This window comes from Benincasa hispida, chromosome 9 (assembly GCF_027475165.1).
Source record: "Benincasa hispida cultivar pf3 chromosome 9, pf3_genome.v1.1, whole genome shotgun sequence".
NCBI lineage: Eukaryota > Viridiplantae > Streptophyta > Magnoliopsida > Cucurbitales > Cucurbitaceae > Benincasa > Benincasa hispida.
Window position 1 is genome coordinate 11,433,940 of NC_143486.1, and position 12,907 is coordinate 11,446,846.

At 38.3% G+C, this 12,907-nt stretch overlaps 1 protein-coding gene across 3 annotated transcripts in view; it reads left to right on the top strand.

Moving 5' to 3' along the window:
- The first annotated feature begins 4,141 nt into the window (after positions 1–4,141).
- Positions 4,142–12,907, top strand: part of NUDT3 (nudix hydrolase homolog 3) — an 88,843-nt gene continuing 80,077 nt past the window's right edge. For 2 of the 3 annotated variants that reach the window (XM_039042611.2, XM_090317627.1), the window contains exon 1: positions 4,149–4,353. In XM_039042611.2, the coding sequence (XP_038898539.2) occupies positions 4,274–4,353 (80 nt within the window). In that variant the 5' untranslated portion in view covers positions 4,149–4,273. Of the gene's footprint in view, positions 4,354–12,907 lie in introns of all 3 variants that reach the window. The other variant, XM_039042612.2, reaches the window with a different exon arrangement.

Sequence of the window (12,907 nt, forward strand, 5' to 3'; positions counted from 1 at the left end):
CTAAATGATCACATGATATAAACCCTAAACATCTAAACGATACTAACAGTTAGCTAAACGATCACACAATAACTATTTAAACGCTCGCTTAGTATTCTCTATCTGACCACTTAGTATCTCTCAATGATCGATTACGAACGAATACGCGATTAAACCCTAAAAGATAGTCAAACCTCGAATATCAACATGCATTCTTCGAGGAAAAGAGTCTCATACCTTTCAAATCACGACGATGGTGGCAATGAAGTTCGAAGAGAAACCTACGAGAAGTTCTCGACTGGAGTTTGAGGAGAAAATGAGAGCAAATTTGAGAGAAAATTCTTCGAAGATAAATGCTTTGAGAAGGAAATGAAAGAAATGAAGTGAAGAGACCTGTCGCAAAGTATTTGTAGAGGCGCGCAAGCGGTCTGAAGGATTTTTAAAACTGGGGACAATTTTGGAATTTCGCATGAGCAAAAGATCAGTGCTAGAAAAGTTTTTAGGAAGAGATCATTAGTAGAAAAATTTTTGGTTTTGGGTTATTTTGTGATTTTTTTTTATTGAATTACAAACAGAAGAAGTTGGACGGGAAATTTGTATGAATGACCCATTTTTTGGACCCAAAATGTCAAATGAGCTATTTTTTAAAAAATAATGGCAATTGTCCTTCTGCTAACATCATCGCCATACCAAATTACTAAATTTCCCATACAAGTGCCTCACGTTATAAGTCTCTATCTCGTCTGGTTAAACACTCTCGCTCTCGCTTGAAATTACCTAGTTTGATGTGATTACTCGTCGGTGTACGAATAATTTGACAATTTTCACGACTGAAGTCTCAAATCAATAATACCTAAACACAATACAATGGTGATTTCTTTAAACTCTAAACTCCATTTCAACGGTGATTACTTCTCTGGTTTTCGACTGTGTTTTTTTTTAACGGAGTTTTTTTGAACTAGGATTTCCAAGACGAGGCTTTTTTAAAATGGAACAGGTTTTTCAAAACGGTGTTTCATTATTTTGAGTCTATTTCATTATTTTTGCCATGTTATTTATGGAAAGGTAGCATTACGAAATTTTGTATTGGGAGAGAGAGAGAGAGCGAGAGATAGAACGAGAGTGAAAGAGAGCAAGAGTAAAAGAGAGAGAGATTAAGAGAAAGCGAGATTAAGAGAGAGCGAGATTGAGAGAGAGAGCGAAATTAAGAGAAAGAGTAAGATTAAGAGAGAGTGGGAGTACACTTCAATTGCTTGTACACTTAATGACAAATGTTCTCTTGCTTTGTAGGATGACAGAAAAGTGTCTAGTTATTCAATATGGAGGTGATTGGAATGATAATGAAAGTTTGTATATTGGGGGAGAGTTGACAGGAATCATTGTGCCTGTTACATTGAAGTATGAAGAACTTAAATCTCACATTTACAAGGTTAAACATGTTAGTTCTTCAGAGTTTGATCTTATAATGAGAGTTAAATATAAGCTTGAATATGAAGCCCCTCCTCAATACATAAGGAACGAGGATGATGTTCGCTTTCTTCTTTTCAGAGAAAAGCTTAGTAGACTTCAATTACCTGTAACCCTAAAATCGAATTAAGATGAACATATTAGAATGAGGTTTGGAAATGTGAGTTATGATGATACAACTGTGGATAGACAATACGAGGAACCATATCAGTTTCGTCGGGAAGAGGATGATATTCCATTGTCTACCAACATTGTACCATCAACATTATCACTAGACAACGACTGCACTAATCCAACAAGATTGAATTAAATGAATTATGATGATACAAAATTGGGTGGTATTTCAATTGTTGGTAATAAGAGATCATCTAGACTTGATTATATAGATTGTGGTTATATAAAGCAACGTTGTGGTCCTTCGGTAGATGTTAATGAGCAACCAATAGGATTGAATGAAATGGATCGTGATCATAGAGATGTGCGTTGTTCTATAGCAGCTTTAGTGGTTCTACCGTCTGTGTCTTCAAGTCATAGGGGAGGATTGATTATGTCTGGTACCTCCTCATCTGGAACATATCATCACTAAGTGTGTATGTCCCTCCCTCCACCCTTCCACATTCAACATCCTCGTGCTTAGAATGCTCATGTTCATCCATTCCCTCCATCCTTCGACATTCATCATTGTTACCTCCACGATGATCATCACCGTCGCTTTCAGAACTACTCCCACTACTTGACCTACTGCCACTTTCAGCACTATCATCATTGGAACCTAGATCGAATATAGGTCATCTGTCCATTGGGGTATCCCCAAACTTCTCAATGTCGGTCATGACAATACCCTCTTTAAGCTTTGTCTGCATTAACAACCTAGTAAAATGGCTAGTGCCAATTGAACAACCAAATAAACATATTGTGCATAGAGTAAATGTACATTGTTAGACTCGAATATGTCTCTCTCGAGTACTTTGAAGGACACTGAGTGGAAGCATGACCATCGTAATATGCAAGGCAAAGCTACCTTGCTCTTTCGCTCCGCAATGTTCCCAGCTATCGATGCTGCTAAGATTTTATACGTCCATACCTAAATAAAATTTAACATATATTAAGAATAATAGTAATGTTAAATCAAACAACACGATTATTATGTTAAGCAAATTTACCTAGAACGTTTGTGGAAATCCATGCAAAGAGTATTTCATGACATAATTTTTATTTCCTTTGACATTCGTCTTGTATAAACTACCATTGTCATTCAATGCAGTCGTTAGGGCATCAAATTTCCCCTCCCAAATAATGGTACCCCCGTCTAGACTGTTGTAGCACTCTATGTTCTGAACGTCCTTAAAATGTTTAAGGTCCACTGCATTTTTCTGCTTATTCTTTCCCATTATTGTAACCTTCGTGTTGTAGACTAAAGTGATCTTCACAGCATCCTCGTCATTTTCAAACTCCAACTCCTTGTATTTTTCTTCTAGTAGACGAACATGTAAAGTGTCCTTTGTCACTCGATTACCAAAATACTTGATTGCAAGTTCATATGAGGATTGCTCATTCTGATCAACGCGTAGGGGATCGCCACCAACTAGTCATCAACAAAAAATCATCATTCGAAAAAGTGACAACCTTTCCACCAACAGAGAATGAGATTGAGTTAACTCTCGTACTTTTCACTTATCTCCATAACATATGATGTATAATTGGGCTGTTGAACACCATGTCAACGTCTACAAATCGCCCAAAAACTGTTCTGTTGAACATCTCTAGCTGCCTTGGGGTAAGTTTCTCCTTCACAGTCTTGTTCACATTAGCAATGTGGGCCAAGCTCGTTACTTGACCGGGAAATCGATCGACTACAGGTATTCTGAAAACGTGTTGACATCTTAAATCACTCCTGCATGAAATAAAGATTCAATCAGTAAACTCTTTCAGAAAAAAATTGTAAAAAAACATTATGTATCGCTTTCGCTGGCATCGCTATCTATGGTATCACTCTCTCCGGTATCGCTCTCGCTGGTATCGCTCTCTTTGGTGTCACCCTCTCTAGTAATTCTCACCAATCTCGCTCACATTCTCTCTTTTTACTCGTCTTCAACCACAGAACACATCGAAAACCAAAAAATAAACAAAAAAACCATAGATTCATAGTATTTATAAACCCTAGAACAACCCACCCTTTCCGGTCGCTCTCTCTAGTATCGCTCTCGCCGATTTCACTCTCACTTATCTCGCTCACATTATCTCTTTTTACTCGCTTTCAACCATATAACACATCGAAAACCAAAAAACGAATAAAAAAAACCTAGGTTCACAGTATTTCTAAACCCAGAACGACTCATGAAGCCCCATTACCGATCATTTTCAGGCATATATTGAAATCACTTACCGATCATATTCGATTTGTTGGTGGCAGAAAAATCGTTTGCAAGCCCAAATGATGGATTTTAGAACGCAGCAAAACCGTCCAGAGCTTATGATCAATATGAAGCCATTAGGGAAATTTGAAGAGTTTTTAGTTTTGGTTGGTTTTCAGTAAAAGGGTAAGAAGACAAAGAGGTGAGGACAATTTACGTAATTTGATATGACGATGACATCGACAAGAATCAATTGACATTATCTTAAAAATGGGTCATTTGACATTTTGGATCCAAAAAGTAGATCATCCGAATAAATTTCCCAAGTTGATCCAATGGAATTATTTCACAAAGAGTGAGAAGGATGGATAGGTAAAGGAATCTGCCAAATTCGATAAAGTTACGTGAAAGTTGAAAAGTGTCAACGTTTTATTCAAAGGTTACTATCTAGACCTTTCAATTGACGTTCATCAATGGCGGAGCCTCATACGCAGGAAGAGCATTTCGACGTCCTAACCAAAACTGGAGAGAAAACTGGATTTTCCAAACCCAGGCATGATTTTCTTTAGTATGCTTATTCTTCTTTTTCTTTTTTCATTCATGTTCGATTGGTTCTCCTGAAATTTTAGACCGCAAAACTGCTGATTGATGCAAGTTCATTAATTTCCAAATTGTCATCCATACCCACCAAGACGGTGGGACAGTGATGATCACACGTTTCGTCTTATTCCCTTAATGTTTGTTGGCCTTTTGGTTGAGTTATTAGATGGAATTCGTGTCTGACTTTCCCTGAACGTGTTGGTTTTCTAGCTTCCAGCGTAAAACTCAATTGCGCCCACTACCAAGTGCTAGAACACCTGAAGAAGTCATTTACTTTCTTGTTGCCTTGGATTGTTCTTCCCCTCAGCTGCAAACAGGATATGTAGCACCTCGTGTAGTTGTTTAGATTCGAGCTTGCTCAGGAGTATCATGTAACCCATTATCAGTTGTATTTTAGTTGTGTACTCTGTTATCTGTTAGTCTCCTTTTCTGTTAGAATATGAATGTAGGCTGTTGGTTAAGTCTCTGTAAGTCCTTATGTATATTGAGTCTGCAAACCCATCCCTTCATCTAATAATACAGCTGTAAGTATTTTAAATTTGTGAAATATTCTTATGCAGGCTCTTTGGTTTTCTTTATCTTTTTCCACGATTCTCTTCTTCTTCCTTCCATGAATTTCCATAAGCTCTACAATGATGAGCTCTTCGAGATGCATGCCTTTTCTCCAATTTTTATTCTCTCCAACATATGCAATACGTTGTCTATATGTCTCGATTCTTCGAACTTCGTACTCTTAAAATTTCAACTTACTACTATCCTGAAGGCTCACAGGTTACTTGGTTTCATTGATGGATCACAATCGAAACCCTGCTGCAACGATTTACCCACCGACTAGTGAATCTTCTGTCTTCTATTGATTCACAAAAAGATTAGGTGCTTATGGCGTTGGTCAATCTATGCTCTCAGGCTCTCGCTTATAATATCAACACTACTTGTCAACAAGTTTGGAAAACTTTGGAAAAAAGTTATTCTTCTTTATTTTATTATTCCCCAAGTTATCAGTACATTTTCTATTTCAATTAGAGTTACTACAGAATCTAGTCTGCCAAATTATATGACCAGTCCATGGAATAGAGGGATCCTAAATGTTCTCATTTATCATCTAAAAAGTAATAGATTTCCCCCCATTTTTTGACAGAATCAACAACTTTCATTAAGAACACAAGAGCATACAAAAAACAAGCCCACCAAAACACCTCTACTAAAGGAAGGGGTTCCAACTAAGTAAAATGTTACCAAGAGAAGAATTACAAAAAAGCTTCAAAACTGAAGTCCAAAGACACATGAAACCTCGCTAAAGACCAAACCTCACACGAGACCCTATCCCTACCTCTGAACACTCTATTGTTCCTCTCCCTGCAAATAACCCATAGAACCGCGCAAACCCTAACAAACTGCAAAAAACGACCTTTCTCTCTGAAAGGCGGATGGAGGAGGAGCTCCTCGATCATCGTATGAACATCCCTTTGGCCGGTAATTCGAACATCAAACTCCTGCAAGAAGTAACTCTAAACAGCCCGCACATTCTGACAATCCCAAAGGAGATAATCCAGGTCTTCCTCTGTCTTCTGACAAAGAATACAAAAGGTAATAGATAGACCAAGACTCTGACACATACAACTCCAAATTATGGAAGTAAAAGGGCACAACCATAAAATTTATTGAGATCCTCTCTGTCTAACTCACTAGTACACTAAACACAGTAATTCGAGCCTAGAACTTGAGGCTTTCTGTAGAACATCTGTAGTGTTATTCTTTCCCAAGTTAATGTAACAAACAAAAAATCAAACCTTTTTGGGGATTTTGAGCTTGCACCAAAGGATGGAAGAAATAATGAGAGATTGAGGAGACTGGAGAACAAGCCAAATGAGGATACAAAGATTTAGGAAAGGAAGTTCCTGATCAATCAAGGCTTCAAGGGGTTGTAAATGTTAATCTCTATAACTAGGAGAAAGAACAACCAATTGATGTGAACTGATGTGAAGACAAGAGAAAGGCCAACTCCCCAACTCTTGATTAAGGAGGGCCTTTTGCGATCAAAAGTTAAAGTAGTTTAATGAAAGATCATAAACATCGGTGGTAGTCTTTCTTCTTTATGTGTGATTATGGTGTTGAAGAAATTGGAACAAAAGGAAGAGAGACAAAACTTTTACTAAAAATTTACAAGGAAAGACAGTTTGGAGAGAATACTCTTTCATTCTCTCAAAATACACTCACGCACTTTTCACTCTAAGTTTCTCTCTAACTCTTCTTACTTTGCTTGGCTCACATATGAGACCACATCTCCTATTTATAGGCATCACATCCTTGGAGCCCAAGCAAAAGGATCTCTCTTGATTTTTCTTGGAATTTATTATTATTATTATTATTATTTTTTTAAAATGGAAACGAGTCTCTTCATTGATGTAATGAGATGAGACTAATGCTCAAAGTATAGAAGGATTATACAATGAGCAAAAAAAGCCTAAGGATCATGAGACACACCTAGACATCTCAACTAGGTGGACACCCCCTTAGCGTCCTTATCATTTCCATACAAACTATCTCAATATAATAGAATAAGGACACAACAATACAGCCAAGAAAATGACACTATCTAGGCTAGAGAATTGGTTGTTCTTGAATTCTGGTGTACCGAGAGTTTGTAAGCGAGTTAGTTAAATAGGTAGTTAGTTAGTTTGTTACTCTATAAGCTTGTAATCATATATTCCAAATTAGGTTTTTAGTCACCAAATTAGAAGCAACCTTTTTAATCAATTTAATAAATTAAATTTATTTAATTGATTTATTTTAATAAATTCAATTGAATTGGTAATTCTATATCTCTTGTCGAGTCACTATGGATATTCCACATCAATCATTAACCTTTTTAATCAATTTTAATAAATTTAATGTATTCAATTCATTTACGATAAAGAAGATTTATTTAATCAATTTTATTGAATTGGTAACTCTATTTCATCTATAAATAAAGCATCTCCCATCATTTTGAGGAAGAGAATTACATTCATTCAAATTCAGTCCTTTGGTATATTACATCAAATTGGTATCCGAGCACTCCAAGAATCTGGGCTGATGGTGGGAAGAAGGGCTGCCCATCTGAGAGGAGGAGAACCTGTGGCAAGATCAAGAGATGGAAGAAACCCCCACACTTTCTCCTAGAACAACAACACAACACTTGCTGTCTGTTGAGAACTCTTTGGAGGGAATTCATGGAACGATGACTAGCATTCCAGAAAGTATGGAAACCCACACTCGTAGGGTTGAGAGGCTGGTAGCAGCACCTCAAAATCAAGAGAACGCTCAACCATTCGTGCAAGAATGGGGAAGAAGAGGTAAGCGTGGCATTGAACAGCCAAGAAATTTCCAATTTCAACCAGAAATTCATCAAGAGCTCCAAGATTACATAGGCAGCTCTAAGAAGACGTTTGAATAGGCAAGAATGGCAGCAAGAATTTCAAGATTGGGATTATTCGAGTGAGTATGATCAAGAAGAAGAGTTATATGCTCCAAGGAGGCGACGAGAAGAGAGGTATAGAGATAAAGGTGACTCATATGATTACAAAATGAAGATTGACTTGCCGACTTTCAATGGGAAGCGTGACATCAATACATTCCTCAATTGGATCAAGAACATTAAGATTTTTTTCGATTTTATGAATACGCCGGATCACAAAAAGGTACGTTTGGTAGCTGATGGGTGGCAAAATGGAGAATAAATATGTGTGCGTCTTATGATATGCATTGATCTCCATGCGTCGATGGTCATGAGTTGGACTAAGGGATATGCAATATGCGTTTAAGAATATATGCAATGACCATGCGCTCCCGTCACAAGTTTTCTTGCTCTCTCGCCAAGTATAATGAGATCGCAAGTTTCTTGGGGTGATCCGAGGTCGAACTCAGGGACTTGTAACTAATGTTGCGAAGTGATGCGTCTGCGGCGATGAATAAAAATGAAGTTAAAGGACTATGCGCTACTCCTACTCCTAGCTAAACAGATTAAGCGATGGAAGTATGACTATGAGAGTTGGTAGAGACGCAACAACTGTTAACGCGTAATAAGATGCTAGATAAAATGGTGGAGGGGATGACTTCACCGCATCATTAAGCTTGATAGCAAGGGTAACCCCAGCCAGCGCAAGTTATGCGATCATGCTATACACAAATATATACGCATGCGATGCATATGTGATAATGTCGATAGGACTTATGTCTAAGTCTCTATTCTTGCTTATGCGATCTAAACACATAAACAAGGTGACCGCATACCACCATATCCTACTTCTAGGGTGCATGTGATGTGTAGATAGCAGATAGAACTTATTCCTAAGTTTCTACTCTTGCTTATGCGATCGAATCTGACTCTTTCAAGCCTAGATTTGGTCTTTAGAGACTACTCTCTCAAGTATTTCCAAATGATGAATGATGCACTCATAAGACAAGATGATCACACAAAGCATGGTTGACATAAGATTATTCCTATCTCTAGAAACACTGCTTACTTTGCTTAGTGAGTTCTACTACTTACCCTCTCGGGCAGTTAGTCGTCGCTGGTCAGCTCATAGACAAGCATTGCGACCGCTTATAGACAAGCGTTGCTATAGCCTTACATTAAGCAAAGAGGATTTACTCACTATACTCGCGCAACGTACACTTCTCGGTGGTTTGCTACATGCTTCATATGTCTATGCTGCATGATTAAGTATGCAATACTCTAGCAATCTTACTTAGTTCGTTGCAATGAAAGTAAGGGAGGATAAAGAAGAAGTTAATGAAGATGGAGTCGAAGGAAATAAAGAGATGCATTGATTACAAATTGTATTAATGTCTTAAGTCAAAATGTAATACAATACAGAGATAGAAGAGAGATGGAGGGCTAGATGTAGGCAATGTCTTGCTTCCATCAGATGTGTGTCAAGGCTGTCGGTGGTGCCATGGATGGGCGGTGGAGTAGTCTCTCTTGAGATCTAACTTCGGCAAAGCTCCAGTTGTCACTCGGAATAGTTGAAGGAATAAAGAACTCTCAAAGAATGTCTTCTCACGCTCTCATTTGTGATCACAAGGATCTGCTCTAAGGCAGAAGCTCGGATGATTTGCAGTTGGGCTCTAAGGCTCTATTTATAGAGCTCAATCACCGACAACATTAATGGTCCTGCTCTGAATCTCTGCTACTAACGGCGTGATGGACCTACTCTGAATCTCTGCTACAAACGGCGTGGTAGGTGAAATGTTAACATCATCTTTTTGATACTCCCAATGTATGCATTCATGCTTGGTTTCCGAAGTACCATCGCATTCCACCAACCTTGCGATCACCCTTCTATTATGGTTATTATCCTGTAACCGCAACCTCTATGCGATGGACGCATGCGGTTAATAGCCGCAATATCCATGCGATGAACGTACGCGATCACCCTTGCGATGGTCTGGGATTTACCGCATGCGATCGGTTCCTGCGATAGCTATGAAAATAGACGTTTTGTCGCAGAATAACGCATAATATTGGGTTAGCCGAGATTTTCAATGCTGATCGACGCAAGCTCACTTTTCATATGAGTTCTTAGAATAATCACCGCATATTCTACTTGTTAGCCCTCATAATTCTAAATAAAAGGCTACAATAATTTACATTTCTATTAGTTATCAGTAGCCTTCAAGTTGAAAGAGGGAGCTTCCACTTAGTGGGATCAATTGGAGATCAATCGGCAATGGCAAGGCAAGAGGCTAATTCAAACGTGGGAAAAAATGAAGGGGTTGATGAAACAGAGGTTCCTTCTTCCCAATTATGAGCAGACCTTTTACAATCAATACCAAAACTATAGTCAAGGGCCTTGACAAGTGGTAGATTATGTGAAAGAATTCCACCGATTGGGAGCAAGAACAAATTTGGTGGAGAATGAACAACATCTAATTACAAGATTCACTGGTGGCCTACAGGTGGACATAAAAAAGAAGGTAAAATTACAACATTTTCATTTTTTGGATGATGCAATTTATTGTGCTGAAACAATAGAGGAGTTGAATGATTTACGCTCCAAGAAAATTTCAAGAAAAGCTCATTGGGATGCTTCTGTAAGTAGAAGAGCAAATAGTACCTTGGACCATCCTACTCCACCAATTTCATCCAAGGAGGATAAAGAAAGGCAAGAAGAGGTTGGTGAGAAGGAAACAAAGGTTGTTTATGAGCATAAAGTTCAAAATCCTTATAATTGGCCTACATTGGGAAAATGTTTGAGGTGTGGCCAAGCGAGGCACTTGTCTAATGAGTGTCCCCAACAAAAAACAGCAGCATATATGGATGAAGAAGGGGATTCGTTGGCTGAATGCAGTGAAGATAATGAGGAAGAAGCCAATTATATTGACACAGATGAAGGTGATAGGGTGTCTTGTGTTCTTCAAATGGTGCCGATTGCTCCTAAAGGAGATTTTAATCCTCAAATACATTTTTTTTTGGAAAAGGAAACACCACTTTTCATTGATGAAATGAAAAGAGCCTATTGCTCGAATTACAAGAAACTACTAAAAATAAGAAGAACCAGGGATCGGCAGATGCACCAGACTATCTCAACTAGGTTGACACACCCATTGCATCCTCTCCATACTCCAAAATGAACATTTCGAATACAATGGAAAACCATGTGTCTAAAAAAACTATTACATAGAATGAATGAAAGCATTCCAATTAAGACAAATATCTTGAATAGAATAATCCAAAAAATTCTTGGAAAGTGAACACCAAAAAGAAGCTTTAACTCTTGCAATTTCATAACGGTCAAACCATTGAAGAGACTTTTCTTGAAAAATATGTTGATTTCTCTCAAACCAAATTTCTGTCAAAACTGCTTTAGCTGCATTAATCCATAACTGAAGCGAGTGAGCTTTTTTTTAGAAAACGACCGTTATTAATCATTAAGATTTAGTACAAGAGATGTGTACTTGGAAATAAAGGCGAATGCAAATAACCAAGAAGGAAACCAAAGGATCAGTAGGCGCACCCGGGCATCTCAACTAGGTTGACACCCCCGTAGCACCCTCATCATATCCAACAAAACTGATGAGCCCTTAAAAGCTAGCAAAAAGTTAATATTAATGAGAAAAAGACAAGTAAAAGCTTCACAAACTGAAGCTGCAAAGAACTAAGAATACAGCAAGGAAATTATAACAATTGAGATTACAAAAGAAAGTTTAAATCTGCTGCCACATCCAACGGATCTTCAACTAAGCTTCCATTTGTAAGAACGCTTGCCAATTTGAGCTCATGTTTTGTAAGGAGTAGGCTTCAAAACATTTAGAAAGGGAGCATCAAAGAGAAGCATTGAGCTTTGTCGCCTCAAATTGAGCAAACCAAGGAGTTTCCTTACTATTGAACACTCTTTGGTTTCTTTCAAACCCAATTTCAACCAGCACTGCTTTTATCCTATTAATCCAAAGTAAATTAGAGTATTTCTTGAGAGATGGACCAGAAAGTAGTTGTTGCACATTGCTTCTAAATGAATTATCGAAGACCCAAGAGGTGTTGAAGCAATTGAGAAATTCTCTCCAGCAATTAAAGGCAAAAATATAGTCGAAGAATAGGTGTTGGAGATCTTCTTCAGCTGATTTGCAAAGGATACACCAATTGGGGGAAATATAGTAGTAGGGCAGCTTTCGTTGCAGCACTGAGGAGCAATTAAGGGCTCCAAAAAGCATTATCTATATTGTTATATTAACTCGCCTAGGATTGTTGGTCTTCTAAAGACCCTTTTGAAGGCTGGCTGAAATTGGAGGGGCCAAAGAAAGGTGGTTTACTAGTGTTTTAACTGAGAAGGGGCCATTATTTTCAAGGGACCAAAGGCGAGTATCTTGCCTACTGTTTAAATCTTGCTTAACCAACAAGGCTAGAAGAAATATGGGGTTCTGCTTCTGGTGGCAACATGCTATGGGGTGGTGGTCCCGCTTATGGGGTCTAATCAATACGTTCGAACTCTAGAATCTCATCTTCCTTTAGGGCTCTTCTGAAGTTAAGTGTCCATGAAGAGGTGTGAGAATCCCAATAGTTTGATACTGAACCATTGGGATGGGTGGTTAAGCCAAATAGGGAAGGGAATTTGTCTTTTAGAAGAGAAGAATCCAGTTAAGGGTCTTGCTAAAATGCAATCCTGGTTCCATTTCCCAATTTAAAAGCTACCAAATTCTCAACATTCAACCAAGATCTTGAAATACTTATCCAAGAACTTCGAAGACTGCAATGAACCTTGCCGGATGTGTGCCAACCAAATTGGCTGCTGCCATGGATACTTGTAATAACTTGATTCCACTCGGAGGGTTGTTCTTTCATATACCGCCAGCCCCATTTGGCTAATAGAGTCAAGTTTTTAGCTTTCAAGCCTCCTAGCCCGAGACCCCCATCTGCCTGTCTTTTAGAAGCTAGCTCCCACTTTGATAAATGGTTTATCTTTCCACCTTTATGGCCTTCCCAAAAGAAGTTTCTGATGGTCCTTTCTATGGCTGATATCACTTTTTCA